Raw genomic sequence first — 21,104 nt, 5'->3', positions numbered from 1 at the left:
CAAGACATCTGTAGAACTTGGGATGTTATTTTTTGGGTTTGAACACATGAGGGCAGTGTAAGTATGTTGGTTGGACCACAGCTTTAGTCTGATTTTGTTTCAACCAATGCAGGTATAGTTGTAATCGGTAGGCATACGTGATAAAAAGGAAAATGCAGAAAAAAAATAGGTTTTAAAGTCAAGGATGGACATGACTGATTTAAAACATAATCTAAACCACTAATCTTTATTTTATTTTATTTGTGGTTAATGCATCACAGTGTGCTTTAAGTAAAGTCCTACATGACTTCCTGCAAGTTTAATATAGACCAGTCAGGAAGATCAAGCAACTACTTGACAAGATCAGTGTCACACATCAAATCTTCACTGTGCGTGACAGCTGACAGCCCCGACAGAGTTGAATCTTGTCATTTTTTAAGTTTATCATCAAAAGAATACCACCTCCTTGTCATTTATTACATTTGTTTAAGCCCTTTTATAATGTTGTCTCTCAACTTTTGTTTGTTTTTTTACAGATACCTGCAGCTTCTGCAGGGAAAAGAAATGTATCCCTGCCTATTGGATGCAGAGGGACATGTGATCTCATTCCCACCTATTACCAACAGTGAGAAAACCAAGGTGTGTATGTCTGTTTTCTTCCTGGTTATCATAATTATATCCTCCGATAAGGGAGAATTTCATATTCACTACTGGCATACTGTGGAAATGATGTCAACATAGAAAGCTGAACCCAATAACACATCTGACGTGCCACATTGTCCTATTGTCCCCCAATTTGTCTCTGTCTTCTCACGGTACATATACATGATAACATGATCAGCTGATTGTACTTTACAGATCAAGAAGTCTACCAAAGAGATGTTCTTAATGATATGCCTCACACAGTTTGCTGTTTAACTTGAGTGTGTGTAAGTTTGTGTTTTGCTACAGCTGCTAATTTTACCTAACCAAATGATGTGGGAACAAACTGCATCCTGTGCCGCAGAGGATTTTTTGGATCTCAAAAGGTCAGCTTCTTGACAACCTTTTTGGGTTGAACTACTCCATATTGTTTTTTTAGTATGGTTATGTATCTGGACCAGGATTCTGTGGTTATGTTTTACATTTCTCTAGCCAATGAACAAACTGACAAATGTATTTAATTGATTGCATGTTTATTGTGATAGGACTGAAACTTCAGTGTGCTTACATAGGTAAACTCTATGGAAGCGGAGTGGTCCCAGGATCTACAAAAGAACAGGAAATATTCAATTCAGGCAAATTAAGCAACTGATAAGTTTTATTGGCTCTTCTTTTTCATCTGAGGTTTTTCTTTTCTTTTGTTTGGCAGAGTAAAAGATAATTTTTTGGCATTTTAGGCCTTTATTTGTGAAAGGACAGCTTAGACATGAAAGGGGAGAAAGAGTGAGAATGAAATGCAGCAAAGGTTGGAACCTGCGGCTGCTGCGTCGAGGACTGAGCCTCTGTATATGGGCGTGCGCTCTACCAGGTGAGCTACCCAGGTGCCCAGCCAAATGGGACTTTAAGATACTTACATTCACATATGTAAACCACCTCCAGGTACTTGTAAGTGCCATAACAGGGGTCTCCAAACACGAAGTTGCTCGCTGCGATGGTACAGCTGTTTTCCCCATTACAGCTGTGTATGCAAAGTGACATGAGTGAAAACAGGCTTTGAATACAATGGAGCATATGAAATCTCCAATACACGCATGGCTACAGGCTATCATAGGTGTCATCATTTTTACAGATTGCAGTTCCTTCTTGCTGCAGTACAACACACACTAAACTGAGCATCTACAATACTTCACCGGTCTGCATGGCCCACACTTTGAAACACACAGTTGTAGTTTTTTAGGCATGAATGATTTGTGCATGTGTAATGCCTCCCTTCTTTGATCCCTTTCTTTGTCAATTTCACTTTCTAACTGAGTGACTGAGGGAACCTTGCAAGAATTCCAATTCATTTGGACTTATCTATCTGTGCCAATAGGATGGCTTGAAAAAGTCTTGACTTTTTTTCTATATCTTTAGAACAGGTTGTGCAGCTGTACCTGTCAGCAACTTCGGGCGCGGGGCTTAAGCATTGGATATTTTGAAGTTCTTCGGGAGGCCGTTGGTAAATGCAGGTGGTCTGGTCAAGACGTCCGTAGTTGGCATTGTACACAAATATAACCTGTCCTTGATCTGTCAAACAAAAGGAAGAACAATTGGTACAATTGGCAAGGCAGAGAAGACAGAACAGTATTGAAAGTGTAGAAAGGTCTGATGTATTGAAAAATGAATTATGTTTATCACATTAATCCACCATAAATTTAAAAGAGAAAGAAATATTACCACACTGGAGTTGTGCCAAAGAGCCCTCACAGGCAACAAGGTGAAGTGTCAAAGTAACATGAAGGAATCATCAATCATTACACATCACTATAACATCTGCAGCTTTTTTTGTTAATGCTATAGTTTCTTGCAGACATGATGTGACTCACATGTTGGGAAGCAGGTGTAGGTGGTGTCCAGGTATTTGAAGATGCCATAACAGGGATCAGAGGTAAAAAAAAACATTTATGTTTAGTTTGTAATGGGAAAATTACATTTAAGCACAATTCCTTATATTTTTATGTTTAATTCATACTTTACTTCTCTCACAAATGCTGAAAGAGTTTATCTCATTTTCCACATGTAGAAGAACCTTAGGAAACAGACAGCGGCCGATACAAACACACTATTAACTCGATAATGAAGCTGTAAAGTAGGCTATCTTTCAACTCAGGACAGCGCCACTTCTCACAAATACAGATAGGATTGGAGATGAGAAATTTAACTGACCACCAACTACCGCTGACCTGACGGATCACGTAGGCATACGTGATAAAAGGAAAATGTTCTGTTGATCTTGATGACAGACATGATTGACTTGTAACATCACCTAAACCAATAATATTTTTTTACATCTGTGGTTAATGCATCACAGTGTGCTTTAAGTAAAGTCCTACATGACTTTCTGCAAGTTTACAGTTTTTTTTCGATTGCTAAATGACAGTGGGCACAACTGGAGTCACATGTGCAAAACTCAAACTACAGTCTGCACTACAGTCACCTGAGCTAAACAGTTCACATCACCTGCAAAACTCATTCACAGTAAAACTCTTAACACACGTCTCAAAACAGGCTCAGTGCAGCCAAACACTATGAACAATCCTCACTGAGATAACACACACTCACTCAGAACACACTCAGGTAAAACACTAGCGTCAAACACCAATACAGAAATTACAAACTTTTTCATCTTTACGGTTTGAACAATTTGAGTGACTTGACACTACTCAATAGTTCATTTAAGGAAAAAATATAGATTGTATAACATACCAATTTTTACATAAGGTAAAAAAGAAGGAATGAAAATCAGCAGTTTTCTTCAATATAGTATTTTGTCTCTAGTAATTTATGGAATTACTGGGGGAAAAAAAAAACTAAAGGTACATACGTAAAAGGCTTTCTGAGCTTTCTCTGTATAAATACCATATATGTTCACTAACTAGTCTAAAATACTGTAAGTTTAATTCAACTGTATTCACCTTCACTGGATTTCTGGTCTGAATCATTTCATTATCATCACATAGTCTCTCAGTTAGCACCTTTACATGCACTCTAGTGTCCCCTGTAAAAGTGTAAATAAGTGTGTAAATGGGTAATATTTTAATAATAATTCAGTAAATGTATTTCTATGTTTAGTGACAATTCATTTTCATAAAGTTGGGGAAGCAATGTGTAAGTTTTTATTTTGCGTTTTAGAATTAGGTTGTTTAATAAAATATCTTGAAAGCATCACTGTGACATCTTTATTTGACTGAGGAAGTAAAAGTGATAGAAAGTGAAATTAAACATAATATACAGTATATACAAAAACATTTTGAAATTGTGTATAATTATTAATATGCTATTATTAAGTTCAATTCAACATTTAGCAGTAGCAGCATGTAAAAGTAGTAATGTCCTAACCATCAAATCATAAGGTCATATAATCTTATTCTAAAATACTAATTGTTTCCACATAATTTTTCAATAAATATTCAATTATGTTTAACAGTTAAAAATTTGTATCAAATTTATTTGTATAATACAGACATGCTGTAACAAAATATTCTGAACTAAATACAGGATGTTTGGTTTGGGTAAGGTGGGATTCGAACCCTATTGTTTTGGAGACACATCTGGCCAGGATAATGTCTTTTTCTTCTTTTTCCGTAAGTCTTCTACACCTGTAGGTACGCGACTGGCCCAGGCTTGAAAGTCCTGCGTTTCCACCTATTCAGGTTTATCCAGCCTGACAGCAAATATGGCAGTCCTATCTCATTTCTCACCGTTTGACCCCACAGTTGCTGGTTGAAATCGGCCCACTTACTGTGAGAAAAAAACTCTGCAAAGGGTCAACACCACACAGAAAACGGTCGGCTGCCCTCTCCCCTCACTTCAGGACATTGCACACAACCGCTACCTTTCCAGAGCAAAAAAACCAAAACACCATAGTTAAGACAGATGTCACCCTGGCCACCGTCTGTGATCCCTGCCCTCGGGGAGAAGCTTCAGGTCCATCAGAAAACAAACCAGACTAACCATTTCTCTCCAAAAGCCATCCAGACTGTCTTTGCACCCATATTCAAATTTCTCATTAGTGTTTCTACAATCCATTTTATTGATCTGTGCAATATTATCAGAATAGGTGTTGACTCAATAAGTAGCCTACACTTGCATTGTTGAAAGGTGCATAGGCTACATCAAACAAAACTGTTGATCAGTATGATGAATATTCTTATTGGATCTCATTTTCTTCCTTGAAGGAGAGCTCTTGTTTTGAGAGGTCAACTTTTGTCCCATTTTTTGGTCATGTTCTTGTGTGAACATAGTCTAATGCACATCTCCACACAGCACAAACGTTCAGTTTTTTCATCTAAGACTTACAGTATGGCTAACAGGTTTACTGGATTCCTATTCTTGTTTTTTGTCTCTGCATTTCCTGGAAGATCCAAACATCAGATACTTAGTCACTGTGGTGGAGCTTTGCTTGTGCACATTTCTTTAAACTTTTGTTAAACAGCAAAAATGTTACCCTAATCACAAGCTGACTGAATGCATTTTTATTTAATACATGTTGATTTATATTAGTTTATTTGCACAAAGTGCATACAGTAAGCATTACAGCAAGGAAAGAAGCCTAAAAAGGCTTCTTCAGCATCCTCCCCTTATACAAAAGAGGAAAAGAAAAAGAAATTGAAAAAGTAAAAAGATAAGGCAAACTAAAATATACTCCTTACGAGTCAGACAATTACTACAATCAGAATAATCCCAATTTAAGGTTTAAGATGAAATAAAAACTTTAACCTGAGACCTCTATACCTATAAAAGGAAAAAAAAAAAAAACACAAATAGATGTCTCGATGTACGCCAATGTTGATGTTGACTGTGATTTTACTGTAATTTCAGTATGTTTATCCTATCCCCTGGAGTGATCAAAGGATCTGCAAAAACTACCAGATAAAATATATTTCAGATAAATCTAGTTAAGTGACTGGTTGTGCAAAATGTGTTACTGCAGGACAGTTAAGTAAACAGCATTTTATACTTTCAGCACAAGGTTTCTAAAATTAAGAACCAATCTAACCATTAAAAAAGTTTGGATTATAGAGTCTCTTTATCACTGCAAAAATAGTTGTTTAAGCTGTTGATAAATCTGTAGCAAATGCATTCCAGTCTTTGAAAACTGAGCAAAGCCTCAGTCATGTTTTAATTGCCATCATAAACTGGCACACAGTTTCCTTCCTGATGGTTTATCTGCTTGAACCTACCGCGATCCAATTCTCACTGCTTCTGGGGACTCTTATCCATCTACTCTCACATCAGAGTGAACTGAGCTAATGTTAGAAAATGAAATTATGGTGTGTTGTCTCATTAAACCTTTCCAAACTTGTAAAACTGAACCCTGCTTTGTGTCACTTTGTTCTCCAAGCTTGTAACTTTCAGACTCAACTCCGGTCAAGCCAGGAGATTGGTTTAAAGAAATGCCAATAAACCAGAGCATGTTTCTCCTATCCCAGAATGCTGGGTGGACTGGCAATGCAAAACTAATGTTACCTAACCAAACTAGGTGGGAACAAACTGCATCCTGTGTAGTAGGGGATTTTTGGCTCAAAAGTTCAACTTCTTAACCTTTATGGGTCAAACTATTCCATATTGAGTTTTTAGTATAGTTATGCATCTGGAACACATTCTGCATTATGTTTTACATTTCTCTAGCCAATGAACAAACCGACAAATTTAATTGAATATACACATTTATTGTGATGTGACTGAAACTTGAAACAGTGTGCTTACATAAGTAAACTACGGAAGTGGAGAGGTATCAGGATCTGCAGAAGAACAGGAAATCTTCAATTTGGGCAATACAAGCAACTGGTAAGTCAAAGCATTGGCTTTTTAAATCATTGCCGTGAGGTTTTTTGGAGACCTTTAAAGATACTTACATTTACATGTGTAATCCACCTTCAGGTACTTGTAAGTGCCGACGCAGGGGTCTCCAAACACCGAGTCGTTCACTGCGATGGTACAGCTGTTTTGCCCATTACAGCTGTGGATGTAAAGTGACATGAGTGAAACCAGGCTTTGAATAATATGGTGCATATGAAATCTGATCTACATTATAAAAAGGTGGTCATTTTCTTTAAGTTATAAAAGCTCAGCTTGTGTATCAGCAAAGAAAAATCTCCAATGCACGCATGACTACAGGCTGCCATAGTGGTCAACATTTTTGCAGATTGCAGTTCCTTCTTGCTGCAGTACAACACACTCAACGGCTACAATGCTTCACCGGTCTGCATGTCCCTAGCCTCGCATTGCCAGACCATCCACACGCTGCGGAGTGGCGGAGGGTCTGGCTAGCCCACATAGCTTTCTGGGATGAGAGAAAAGAAAAAGGGCTCTGGTTTATTGGCATTTCTGTAAACCATTCATTAAGGGTGGTGCAAAACTCAGCACAGAGTCACTGAAATAGTTGAGAAAACTCAGATTGGACAAGTAGTCTAGCTAGAGGTCTCAATTTGCCCTGCAGAGATCTGAGGAGCAGTTTATAGGCCTTGAATGTCACACATGTGAAATGCCTCCCTTCTTTGATCCTTTTTGTCAATTTCTCTAAATGATCTTGCAAGACTTCCAATTAATTTGTAATTATCTGTGCCAATAATAAGTTTCTTGAAGTCTTAATTTGTATTAATATATTAGATAAAGGTTGTGCAGCTGTACCTGGCAGCAACTTTGGGTGTGGGGCTTGAGCAGGAGATATCATTAATTTGATTGAGAGGCCGTTGGTAAATGCAGGTGGTCTGGTCACTACGTCCATAGTTTGCACCATTCACAGATATAACCTGTCCTTGATCTGTCAAGGAAAAGGAAGAACAAGTGGTACAATTGGCAAGGCGGGGAATACCACAATGTAGTGAAGATTTAAGTCAGTTTCATTGAAAATGTTATGTTGATCACATTGGTTGACCATAAATGCAAAAACAAAAAAAAAAAAAAAACATTACCACACTGGAGTTGCGCAAAAGAGCCTTCACAGGCAACAAGGTGAACTGTCAAAGTGAACATGAGGGAATCACATTATACATCATTTTATAAAACCTGAGGCTTCTTTTCTTTATGCAGACATGACTCACTTGAATGGATGCAGGTGTATGTGGTGTCCAGGTTTGTGTAGATGCCATAGCAGGGATCAGAGGTATGAAAAACGTTGATGTTTAGTTCACACTCCGTCTTGCCATCACACCTGTAAGGAAACACATTACAAGCATGTTTCAGCACAAAGCAAAAGCTCACAAACTACTAAAAGTGTAGATACTGTAGCAACTACTATTTAAGTGCAATAGTGTGAAATGTAGACTGCGTGAGGTACCACTCGTTTTTAATAAATGCAGTATCACGTCATTGTTCATTCACCTGCATGATGTAGTGTTTGATGACCTTTAGAAAATACCAAGTCCCTGGAGACAGTTTAATTCAATGTTAACTTCTTCATGAAGAGCCAACAGAATGAAAGGAGATTAGTTGAGATGAAGAGAATCTTCAGTTAGTTTACATAACCATATGGTCTTTAGTTCTACCTGTATGCAAATTATATCTTCACTTCATCTCTGCTGCACAGCAGCATTACGTAGTGACTAAGGGAAGATCTGCTGTAGTTGGTGAGGTGCATGCTTTCCTGTTATAGGCTAGCTCATCAAAGTACTACATTTGAAAGCTCAGTGACACTGAATCATTGACCCAATTAGGAGACTGTGTCCCATTTAGAATACATGTAATAATTTAAAAAGTATATTATTCTATGAGTGTACATGTAATGTGTACCTTTTCTTGAGGACATCCACTGTGCCTGCTTGAGAGCACTGTCTTAAGGACAGCACTCCCAAAGGTCTTCCCTCAATGCAGTTCACACCGTATCCTTGTCCATACAGTGCTGTCTGCACACTGATCACTCCATCATCTGTTACACAGCATGGGAGAAATTAACAAGACAAATCACTTTTATCTATATTTGTATGGCAATCATATTTGTCATATTGACTGAGTTTAACATTTCTACAGGCTCAACGGATATGGATCGTAGAGGGCTAAAGTATTTGGTGTTAACAGTTCATGGTGGAATTAGCGTAGTTTGTGGCTGTAGAGAGATTGTGATGAGACTCCCTCTGCCACAGTATATTTTCTGGTTAACAAAGCCCAAAATGTTTAATGTCTCAACACTGGTTGAGTCAGTTTACCAAGTAGATCCGACCTTACAATCTTATTGGTCAACTAGACATTTAGAAAGTGCTCAAATCAGCACACCCAGGGCAATTTGAGCACACCTGGTGCATCACTTGAAAGATCACATCACCATCTGTGTTAACTGTAAAAAAATTAAACAAAAAAAACCTTAACATATGTAACATGTATTCATGAAAGTAATTCAGAAACCAGCGGAACACACAAAAGCTCTCCAAACTAGTATAAAGTGATTCAGATTAAAGTAAAATTCTCTCCTGTGTCCATCTGAAAAATGCCATGTTAGTATCAAAAATGTTCTGCAGAATATAAAAAGTTTCTTTTAAAAAAAAAAAAAAAAAAAAAAAAAAAAAAATGTTCTGGAGCTATGTAGCTTGAGAAATGAGTCTCAATAGTTACTTTGCGACTATGGGGCAAAAGGATTGCTCATAATCTGTAATTACGTTCACTTCTCTCATTTGAATACACTCGGACCTGCCGCTAGTCTCCTAAAGAGGCGTGGCAGAGCCCACGTGACCGATACAGGAAACCAATACATCCATGAAGTTGGGATGTCTCAGCTCCAATACATCCATGGTTAACGGTCTCTGATTTAACGTCATATTTGGCAGTATTTTTTTCAGTGCAATATTGCTTAAATGTACCACACAGTGGACACAAGGACTTAAGAGTTCAGTCATACCACAGCTCAGGCGCTGGACATTCCTGCCGTCGCTGCCACAGGTGGTAGCTCTCTCTGTGGAGACAACTAAAATAATAGAATAAGGTCTCGTGTCTTCAAGACATACTGTATGCAGAAAATGCAAGCATCATCATTTTCTCATACAATTTACCTGCTGTCATGAGTGAACATGTTGCTGCCATCCATTCATCCATCCATCCATCCATCTTCGTCCGCTTATCCGGTGTCGGGTCGCGGGGGGAGCAGCTCCAGCAGGGGACCCCAAACTTCCCTTTCCCGAGCAACATTAACCAGCTCCGACTGGGGGATCCCGAGGCGTTCCCAGGCCAGGTTGGAGATATAATCCCTCCACCTAGTCCTGGGTCTTCCCCGAGGCCTCCTCCCAGCTGGACGTGCCTGGAACACCTCCCTAGGGGAGGCCCCAGGGGCATCCTTACCAGATGCCCGAACCACCTCAACTGGCTCCTTTCGACGCAAAGGAGCAGCGGCTCTACTCCGAGCTCCTCACGGATGAGTGAGCTTCTCACCCTATCTCTAAGGGAGACGCCAGCCACCCTCCTGAGGAAACCCATTTCAGCCGCTTGTACCCTGGATCTCGTTCTTTCGGTCATGACCCAGCCTTCATGACCATAGGTGAGGGTAGGAACGAAAACTGACCCGGTAAATCGAGAGCTTTGCCTTCTGGCTAAGCTCTCTTTTTCGTCTAACGGTGCGATAGATTGAATGCAATACCGCACCCGCTGCGCCCGATTCTCCGACCAATCTCCCGCCCATTGTCCCCTCACTCGCGAACACAACCCCAAGATACTTGAACTCCTTCACTTGGGGTAAGGACTCATTCCCTACCTGGAGAAGGCATTCCATCGGTTTCCTGCTGAGAACCATGGCCTCAGATTTAGAGGTGCTGATCCTCATCCCAACCGCTTCACACTCGGTTGCGAACCGATCCAGTGAGTGCTGAAGGTCGCAGGCCGATGATGCCATCAGGACCACATCATCTGCAAAGAGCAGCGATGAGATCCCCAGCCCACCAAACTGCAACCCCTCCCCACCCCGACTACGCCTCGATATCCTGTCCATAAATACTACAAACAGGATTGGTGACAAAGCGCAGCCCTGGCGGAGGCCAACCCTCACCTGAAAAGAGTCCGACTTACTACCGAGAACCCGGACACAGCTCTCGCTTTGGTTGTACAGAGATTGGATGGCCCTGAGAAGAGACCCCCTCACCCCATACTCCCGCAGCACCTCCCACAGTATCTCCCGGGGACCCGGTCATACGCCTTCTCCAAATCCACAAAACACATGTAGACCCGGTTGGGCATACTCCCAGGCTCCCTCCAGGATCCTTGCGAGTGAAGAGCTGGTCCGTTGTTCCACGACCAGGACGGAATCCGCATTGTTCCTCCTCAACCCGAGGTTCGACTATTGGCCGAACCCTCCTTTCCAGCACCTTGGAGTAGACTTTACCAGGGAGGCTGAGAAGTGTGATACCCCTATAATTGGCACACACCCTCTGGTCCCCCTTTTTAAAGGGAACCACCACCCCAGTCTGCCACTCCTTTGGCACCGTCCCAGACTTTCACGCAATGTTGAAAAGGCGTGTCAACCAGGACAGCCCCTCCACACCCAGAGCCTTGAGCATTTCTGGACGGATCTCATCAATCCCGGGGCTTTGCCACTGTGTAGTTGTTTGACTACATCAGTGACTTCCGCCTGGGAAATCAACGACAATCCCCCATTATCCTCCAGCTCTGCCTCTAACATAGAGGGCGATTAGTCGGATTCAGGAGTTCTGCAAAGTGCTCCTTCCACCGCCCTATTACCTCCTCAGTTGAGGTCAACAGTGTCCCATCCTTACTGTACACAGCTTGGATGGTTCCCCGCTTCCCCTCCTGAGGTGGCGAACAGTTTTCCAGAAGCACTTTGGTGCCGACCGAAAGTCCTTCTCCATGTCTTCTCAAACTTCTCCCACACCCGCTGCTTTGCCTCTTTCACGGCAGAGGCTGCAGCCCTTCTGGCCCCTTCGGTACCCTGCAACTGCCTCCGAGTCCTCCGGGATAACATATCCCGGAAAGACTCCTTCTTCAGTCGGACGGCTTCCCTGACCACCGTTGTCCACCACGGTGTTCGTGGGTTACCGCCCCTTGAGGCACCTAAGACCCTAAGACCACAGCTCCTCGCTGCAGCTTCAGCAATGGAAACTTTGAACATTGTCCACTCGGGTTCAATGCCCCAGCCTCCACAGGGATGCACGAAAGCTCCGCCGGAGGTGTGAGTTGAAAGTCTGTTGGACAGGGGCCTCCTCCAGACGTTCCCAATTTACCCGCACTACACGTTTGGGCTTACCAGGTCTGTCCAGAGTCTTCCCCACCCTCTGACCCAACTCACCACCAGATGGTGATCGGTTGACAGCTCTGCCCCTCTCTTCACCCGAGTGTCCAAAACATACGGCCTCAGATCAGATGAAACGATTATGAAATCGATCATTGACCTTCGGCCTAGGGTGCTCTGGTACCAGGTACACTTATGAGCATCCCTATGTTCGAACATGGTGTTCGTTATAGACAATCCATGACTAGCACAGAAGTCCAACAACAAACAACCACTCTGGTTTAGATCAGGGAGGCCGTTCCTCCCAATCACGCCTCTCAGGTGTCTCCATCATTGCCCACGTGTGCGTTGAAGTCCCCCAGCAGAACAATGGAGTCCCCCACTGGAGCCCCATGCAGGACTCCAGTCAAGGTCTCCAAGAAGGCCGAATACTCCGAACTCCTGTTTGGTGCATATGCACAAACAACAGTCAGAGTTTTCCCCCACAACCCGCAGGCGTGGGAGGCGACCCTCTCGTCCACCGGGTAAACTCCAACACAGCGGCGCTCAGCCGGGGCTTGTGAGTATCCCCACACCCGCCCGCGCCCTCACACCCTGGGCAACTCCGGAGAAGAAAAGAGTCCAACCCCTATCCAGGAGTATGGTTCCAGAACCAAGACTGTGCGTGAGAGGTAAGCCCCACCAGATCTAACCGGTAGCGCTCCACCTCCCGCACCAGTTCCGGCTCCTTCCCCACAGAGAGGTGACGTTCCCACGTCACCAGAGCCAGCGTCTGCTGCCCGGGTCTGGTCCGTCGAGGCCCCTGACCTTCACTGCCACCCATGTGGCATCGCACCCGACCCCAACGGTTCCTCCCACAGGTGGTGGGCCCATGGGATGGAGAGGGAGTTGCCACGTAGCTTGTTCGGGCTGTGCCCGGCCGGGCTCCGTGGCAAACCCGGCCACCAGGCGCTCGCCGACGAGCCCACCGTCTGGGCCTGGCTCCAGACGGGGGCCCCGGGCTTCCTCCGGGCAGGGTCACTCCATCTCTGCTTAGCTTTTTCATTGGGGTTTTTGAACCATTCTTTGTCTGGCCCCTCACCTGAGACCACTTTGCCTTGGGAGACCCTACCAGGAGCACAAAGCTCCAGACAACACAGCCCTCAGGTTCACAGAGACACACAAACCTCTCCACCACGATAAGGTGATGGTTCACGGAGAGGAACATGTTGCTGCCAGCACTGGAAAAGAAACATAAGGCCTACTGTCAAACTGTGCCAGCTAAACAAAAGCAAACTATCTATTCATTGGGCTTTATCCTAAACCCCTGTCCCATGCTAGATGGTTAGATGAAAACTAGAACAAAAAAAGTGAAAATTTACCTTTAGACTAGAGGGAAAAGGCTGAGCTCAGTCAACGTGTCTCACTTTATTTACATTTGTTACAAATAACTCAAGTTGATGAGAACATTTCCAACGCAAATAACCTACCATAATTGCACCAAACACAGAAGTTAAGTGTGCGAATCGGCCTCTTTGTTTTGGGAATGTAGCCTATTGGCAACGCAGGAAATAGACAATGATGTCAGGGCTTACCCTGACACTCTAACCAGCAGCCCAAAACTCCAATCACATAGCCTATAAGCTTTAGCTTCTTCAGCAAGACAACAAATCAAACTTAATTCCTAAATGTACTTGAACCAATTAGTGTTGTAGTTGTCACTTGAAGCCTAATAGTTCTTCTTAAACAATTGGAATATTTGCTTACACAGTTGGTGATAAAGTGGTGAACTTCTCCCCATCGCTGCTTGTGAATGACTGAGCCTTTTGGGGGATGCTCCTTTTATACTCAATTATGACATTCACCTGTTTCCAATTAAGATGTTCACCTGTGGAATGTTCCAGACAGGTGCTTTTTGAGCATTCCTCAACTTCCCCGGTCTATTGTTGCCACAGCTCTTTGGAAAGTGCTGCAGACATCACATTCAAAATGAGTGAATATTTGCAAAAAAAAAGTTTGAACATTAAATATCTTGTCTCTGTAGTGTATTCAATTGAATATAGGTTGAAAAGGATTTGCAAATCATTGTATTTTGTTTTTCTTTAAGTTTTACACAACGTCCCAACTTATGACTCTGTGTTCTCTGTTGAGGAAAGGGTTTTGAAAGATCCTCATTAGATAACTGCAGGCTGGAGTCCAGGAAGGAAAGTTTTGAATAAAACCTTTGTGTTTGGAACACAAACTGATTTTTTAAATAAAAGATAACTTGTATACCAAAACACTTTTCTAACAAAGTGTTGTACAAGACATCTGTATAACTTGGTATGCTATTATTACAGTCTATGGTTTGAACACATGAGGGCAGTGTAAGTATGTTGGTTGGACCACAGCTTTAGCCAGATTTGTTTCAACCAATGCCTTGTTAACACATTATAAAGCATCACATACTTATTAAGCCCACATTTAGGCAGGTAGTTGTAATCGGTAGGCCTACGTGATAAAAGGAAAATGCTGAAAAAATAGGATTTAAAGATATTATTGATCTGTTGATCTTGATTATGATAGACATGTCTGACTTATAACATCATCTAAACCACTGTTGTTTTTTTTATATCTGTGGTTAATGCATTAACAGTGTGCTTTAAGTAAAGTCCTACATGACAAGTGCTACTGGGTTGATCAAATGTCAGTTTAATATAGACCAGTCAGGAAGATCAAGCAACTACTTGACAAGATCAGTATCACACACACACACACCAAATGAAACCTGCAAATCAATGAATCTTCACTGCTGACAGCCCCGACAGAGTTGAATCTTATCATTTTTCGAGTTTATCATCGAAATAATATCACCTGCCATGTATTTATTACATTTGCTTAAGCCTTTTATAATGTTGTCTTTAAACTTTTGTTTTTTTCCAGATACCTGCAGCTTCTGCAGGGAAAAGAAATGTATCCCTGCCTAGTGGATGCGGAGGGACATGTGATCTCATTCCCACCTATTACCAACAGTGAGAAAACCAAGGTGTGTATTCTTCCTTGTTATCATAATTGTGTCCTCCCATAAGAGAGAATTTCATATTTAATACTGTCATACGGTGGACATGATGTCCACAGGGAAAACAGAACCCAGTAACACATCTGACATGTTATAACATTGGTATCTTTCTCTAAATGTGTCTGGGTCCAAGCCTGGACCTTATTCATCACTATTCATGTGAAAACTAAAAGACACCACCATGAGTTAGATGCTCTGTCACTTGTAGATAATATGGATTAATCAATAGTTTTAAGGTAACTTTATGTATGATTTGTGGCTCTAGAGGAAAACTCCGGGAAAGTTCAGTGCTCAGAAAATTTCACATTAATATTTCCTGTGGACAAGTAGCAATTTTGGCCTGATGGAGGCTCTAGAATAAACTTCACATAGAATTAGTATATACTGTAGTAGGGTTTATGGATTTGGGACACATCTTGTGTCTTTACGTTCAATACCTTTCTCTCCCTTTTATTTATTTATCTAAACCTCAGAAACTTCAGGACTTTCTCATTTTTGAATGAAATGCATCAAAGAAAACCCAGAAACAATCTAAAAGAATGTCAACAACAAATCACACATTTGAAGTGCATTTCCTGTTTCACCACAGAAAATGGCAGCGTTGCACAAGTTCACAGCGGAGAATCGGGAGGAGGCGGAGTCAGACGGGGAAGGGGAAGGCCCACAAGAGCCGGCGGCCAGCAGTGAGACCTCCAGCCAGCTGATCGTTCAGCAGGTCCGCACAGTGGACCAGGACGGCAACCTGAAGGTCGTCTACCTGTCGAAGACAGACCTCTCTAATGACATCAGCAACTTGACAGTTATTTGGTAGTCGTTGCTGTGGACAACCTGAGGGTTACACTCATTCACACGCTCCATGAAGTCATTGTAACAGATTAACCTTGTGGGACATTAAGACTAAGGTTTGACAACATGCAACAAAATGACATCCTTTTACTTCAGGGAGCACAGGAAATGTGAGCCTATAGAATTTCATCTGATTGAAGTGTTGCCTGTTGACGAATGTAACATTTAACCACATGTAATATGTTAATAAATCCTTTGTGTTTTCTTTGGTCAGCCACTGTAGCTACAGCTGCTAATGTTAACATAGTCTATATCGACGACGATTCACTTCCGGGATAGTTCAGGTGCTGCCGGAAATTCTGCCGGGTGTCCTTCATTCGGATGTCAGATTTATGAGGACTATGGTTAACTGCTCCTCAGATCTCTGCAGGGTAAATCCAGACAGCTTGCTAGACTCTGTCCAATCTGAGTTCTGAGTTTTCTGTTGCACAACTAAAACAACCTTTGAACATACACGTTCCATCAATACAAGTTCCTTCCTGAGGCTATTTTGCAGCGGCACCCTCCGCCCAAGATGATTGTGATTGGTTTAAAGAAATGCCAATCAACCAGAGCCTGTTTTTCTCCTATCCCAGAATGCTGTGTGGATGTGCCAGACTCCTCTGCAGCGCTGTGTAGATAGGTCTGTCTGCTAATGTGAGACTGTTACCTAACCAAACGATGTGGGAACATAAACTGCATCCTGTGCAGCAGAGGATGTTTTCACTCTCAAAAGTTCAACTTCTTAACCTTTATGGGTCGAACTACTCCATATTGTTTTTTTAGTATAGTTATGTATCTGGAACAGGATTCTGCAGTTATGTTCTACCTTTCTCTAGCCAATGAACAAACTGACAAATGTATTTAATTGAATGCATGTTTATTATGATATGACTGAAATTTCAGTATGCTTACATAGGTAAACTCTATGGAAGCGGCGAGGTCCCAGGCTCTGCAGAAGAACAGGAAATATCAAATTCAGACAATTTAAGCAACTGGTAATTCAACATTTTTTATCGTCGCTGTGAGTATGTTTTTGTGGCTGTCCCAGAGTGAACAGCCAAATGGATCTTTAAGATACTTACAATAACATATGTAGGCCACCTCCAGATACTTGTAGGTGCCGACGCAGGGGTCTCCAAACACAGAGTTGCTTGCTGCAATGGTACAGCTGTTTTTTCCATTACAGCTGTGGCATGAGTGACATGAGTGAAAACAGGCTTTGAACACAATGGAGCATATAAAATCTGATCTGCGTTATAAAGGTGGAGATTTACTTTATATGTTATAAAATCTATTTATCAGTAAAGAAAATCGCCATGCACGCATGACTTCAGACTTTGTCATAGCAGTCATATTTTTACAGATTGCAGTTCCTTCTTGCTGCAGTACACCACTCACTGAACTGAGCATCTACAATGCTTGTCCAGTCTGCATGCCCCATACTTTGAATGACAAACAGCAGATTTTATTTTTTTAGGCCTTGAATGATTAATGCATGTAAAATGCCTCCCTTTTTTATCCCTTCTTTTGTCAATTTTACTTTCTAACTTACTGATGTAACCTAGCAAGAATTCCAATTAATTTGGACTTCGTCTATCGTATCGAGACTATCTCTCCACCGTTACATATTCCATATGTACGGGGATGTTCCCCCTATGGTCTGGTACGTGGATACTTCTTTAAGACACACCAGCTTGCCCGGCCACGCCCTGTAAAGCATCTGTGCTGGTGTGGAATCACTGATAATTTGATCGGAACCGTCTCCGAGTGGCTGGAGAGATAGTCTCTTCACTCAGAGAACCAAGGTTACAACATAACGTATAATAATAATATCGATCGGTGCCAATAGGAAATAGTTTCTCGAAGTCTTAATTTTTATCAATATATTCGGTAAAGGTCAGCTGTACCTGTCAGCAACTTTGCGTGTGGGGCTTGAGCAGTAGATATTTTGAACTTGACTGGGAGGCCGTTTGTAAATGCAAGTGGTCTGGTCACGACGTCCATAGTCGGCACCATACACAAATATAACCTGTCCTTGATCTGTCAAACAAAAGGAAGAACAATTGGTACAATTGGCAAGGTGGAGAAGACAACAATGTAGTGAAGATTTAGAGGTCTGATGCATTAAAAATGTAATTTTGTTCATCACATGAATCCACCATAAATGCAAAAAATAAAAATAAATATTACCACACTGGAGTTTCGCCAAAGAGCCCTCACAGGCATCAAGGTGAACTGTCAAAGTAACATGAAGGAATCACATTACTCTATAACCTGCAGCTTCTTTTCTTTATGCAGACATGTGACAATGTGACTCACTTGCTGGGAGGCAGGTGTATTTGGTCTCCAGGTATTTGTAGGTGCCATAGCAGGGATCAGAGGTATAAAATACGTTGATGTTTAGTTCACACACCCTCTTGCCATCACACCTGTAAACACATTACAAGCATGTTTTTAGATGTTTTTAGATTTTAAATGATTTGAATGATGCATGCATCTTTGAAAGCTCAGTGACATTGAATCATTGACCTAATTACGAGAGAGTGTCCCATTTAGAATACATGTAATAATAATAATAAAAAGTGTATTATTCTATGATTGTACATGTAATGTGTACCTTTTCTTGACGACGTCCACTGTGCCTGCTTGAGAGCAGTGTGTATTAGCGAGCTGTGCCGGAGGTCTTCCCTCACTGCAGGTCACAGCGTCTGCACGTCCATACAGTGCTGTCTGCACACTGATCACTCCGTCATCTGTTACACAGCAAGGGAGAAATTAAGAAACAAGACGAGTTGTATAAAGGCTTCTAAACAACTTCATTATATTTGTTTGGCAATAATATATTTTAATTTGTCATATTGACTGCGCCTAAAATGTCTTACTGTCTCAGCCGATACTGTTCGTAGTGGGCTAAAGTATTTTGTGTTTCTCTCTGCCACAGTATATTTTCTGGTTACTAAAGCCCAAAATGTTTTTAATGCCTCAATACTGGTTGCATCAGTTTATTAAGGCCGTCAAACCTAAATGTACCACTCACAATCGGACACAAAGACTTAAGAGTTTTCAGTCATACCGCAGCTCAGGCGCTGGACATTCCCGTCGCTGCCACAGGTGATAGCTTTCTCTGTGTAGACAACTAAAATAATAGATATGAAAGATTAAGTGTGTTTAAGCCACATACTGTATGCAGAATATAAATGCAAGCATCGTCGTTATTACATTTACACAGATAATTTACCTGCTGTCATGAGCGAACATGTTGCTGCCAGCACTGGAAAAGAAACATCACTGTCAAACTGTGCCAGCCAACATAAGCAAAAATTACAAAGTCTCTCTCTAAAAAACTATTCTTTTTATTGTGCTTTATCCTAAACCCCTGTCCCATGCACATTTGTCACAAATAGCTCAAATCGATGGGAAGAAAATTTCCACCACAAATAACCTACCATATTCAGTGGTGGAATGTAACTATGTACATTTACTCAAGTACTGTAGGCCCAATGGTGTAGTCTAATGTATTGTATTGGGTATAATGTACCACTTTTTTTTTTCCTAGCTCAAAATGGGCCTTTGGGGGGGTGTCCTCCCCCAGGGTTATTTTGAGCATCAAAGACTAATATCCTACATTCTGATACCCTTTTATGCAACAATTTATGATGGGAATACCTTTATTTATCCTATGAGAAGGAAATCCCAGATGACATTCAACATATATCAAAATATATAATGGAATATAAAGCAGTAAGGGGGCTTTCACATCAGGGACCTAAGCCTGGATCACAAAAGTTGACCCCAAAGCAGCAAGGAAAAAATAAAATAGGCTACTTATATTTGTCTTAAATGTGTGGTGAAGGGAGTATAGGCGGAGATTTGGGCCCGGTCTCTACGCACACACTACCCACTGCACTCAGTGAGGAACGGGTTGATGAAAGATGAGAAAAGTCACTCTGCATGTTCTGCAGTGGTAGTTTAGTTTGCTGTCACATTACTCAATCCCAAAACTATGTTGTTGCGTATCATTGCACATTTTTAAGTGTGTATATGTAAATCCTGGACATTTCTTAGTGGGTATACTGCGTACACCTGTGTATCACGTAGACTACACCACTGAATAGGCCCACTTAAGTACAAATTTGAGGTACTTGCACTTTACTTGAGTCTTTTTTTTTCATGCCACTTTCTACTTCTTCTCCACTACATTTCAGAGAGAAATATTGTACTCAACTACATTAATCTGACAGTTTTATTTACTAGTTACTTTACAAATCAAGATTTATGCATACAAAACACATATAGTTCATAAAATACGATGTTATATTATAATTTAAACTATCCAACAATTCACAGGCCTTCAAATAGTAATGAAATAGTAGAAATGATTAGCCGATTAAACACAATTGACACGATTGACACAACTGTTTTGATCGTTTCCAGTTTCTAAAATGTGAAGATTTTTCTGCATTGTGTCCTGTTACTTTTAATACTTTAAGTACAATTTTCGTGATGATACATCAATTTACTTAAAGGGCAACTATTATAGTATTTTCAGAATAAAACTTGCATTTTGTGTTTGTACTATAACATGTTTACATGCTTTAATGTTAAAAGAAAACATTTTTTTCTTTTTTTTTTCTTTATTTTTCTCATACTGCCCATGGCTGCTGCACCTGTATTCACCCTCTGTAGAAGCACCTGTCTCTTTAATCCCTCCTCCCGAAAAAGCCCAGTCTGCTCTGATTGGCCAGAGTGTTTCCTGGAATCTCCGGTGCGCTCCAGTTTTGTTTTACTAGCTAGCTAGCATCAGCTTTTAAACCAAATACTTCATAAACCGAAAATGTTTCAGGAGTAATGACACTCGGAATTGCAGAGAATTTAACAACACTGGCAGCCAAGATGAATGGCTGCGTAAGACTTAATGTTAAAACCTGAGCGTTCAGAACAGTTGGAAATCTGATTTCTCTAAAATACGTTTACCTCATTATTTTGGCCATGTTTAACGTGAAAATCTAACATTATAACATTGTAGATATGACAGAAAATACAGAAAAGCATAATATGTCCACTTTAGTGACATTTTCACTGCAGGACTTTTACTTTTAACAAAATAGTTTTACATTGTGGTATTAGTACTTTTACTTAAGCATAGGATCTGAATACTTCTTCCACCACTGACCATTTTGCGCCAAACAGAAGTTATGTGTTGGAATTGGCCTCTTTGTTTCGGGGACGTAGCCTATTGGTATGGTATTAAGGCAAATAGACAAGGATGAAGCCTACTGTCTTACCCTACCCAGCACCCTGAAACTCCAATCACATAGCCTATATTAAATTATAAGGTGATTAACAAATATAAAACAGAAGTGTGAATACCAAAAGGTGCACAAAATGTATTGGACTTCTTGTGTTGTACTG

The 21,104-nt window shown here is 41.2% G+C and overlaps 1 protein-coding gene across 1 annotated transcript in view; it reads right to left on the bottom strand.

Annotated features, from left to right (window-relative positions):
- Positions 1–1,494: 1,494 nt before the first annotated feature.
- Positions 1,495–21,104, bottom strand: part of LOC114558561 (uncharacterized) — a 39,251-nt gene continuing 19,641 nt past the window's right edge. The window contains exons 10-25 of the mRNA XM_028582621.1: positions 18,310–18,445; positions 18,012–18,121; positions 17,883–17,927; positions 17,600–17,732; positions 16,775–16,878; positions 15,530–15,692; positions 13,574–13,629; positions 8,395–8,530; positions 7,707–7,816; positions 7,578–7,622; positions 7,294–7,426; positions 6,519–6,622; positions 2,489–2,552; positions 2,338–2,384; positions 2,055–2,187; positions 1,495–1,639 (exon numbers count right to left, since the gene is read on the bottom strand). Of these exons, the coding sequence (XP_028438422.1) occupies positions 1,495–1,639; positions 2,055–2,187; positions 2,338–2,384; positions 2,489–2,552; positions 6,519–6,622; positions 7,294–7,426; positions 7,578–7,622; positions 7,707–7,816; positions 8,395–8,530; positions 13,574–13,629; positions 15,530–15,692; positions 16,775–16,878; positions 17,600–17,732; positions 17,883–17,927; positions 18,012–18,121; positions 18,310–18,445 (1,664 nt within the window). The remainder of the gene's footprint in view (positions 1,640–2,054; positions 2,188–2,337; positions 2,385–2,488; positions 2,553–6,518; positions 6,623–7,293; positions 7,427–7,577; positions 7,623–7,706; positions 7,817–8,394; positions 8,531–13,573; positions 13,630–15,529; positions 15,693–16,774; positions 16,879–17,599; positions 17,733–17,882; positions 17,928–18,011; positions 18,122–18,309; positions 18,446–21,104) is intronic.

This window comes from Perca flavescens, chromosome 7 (genome assembly GCF_004354835.1).
Source record: "Perca flavescens isolate YP-PL-M2 chromosome 7, PFLA_1.0, whole genome shotgun sequence".
In the NCBI taxonomy this organism is placed as follows: Eukaryota; Metazoa; Chordata; class Actinopteri; order Perciformes; family Percidae; genus Perca; species Perca flavescens.
The sequence above is the reverse complement of the archived record's forward strand: the minus strand, read 5'-3'. Positions and strand labels throughout refer to the sequence as shown.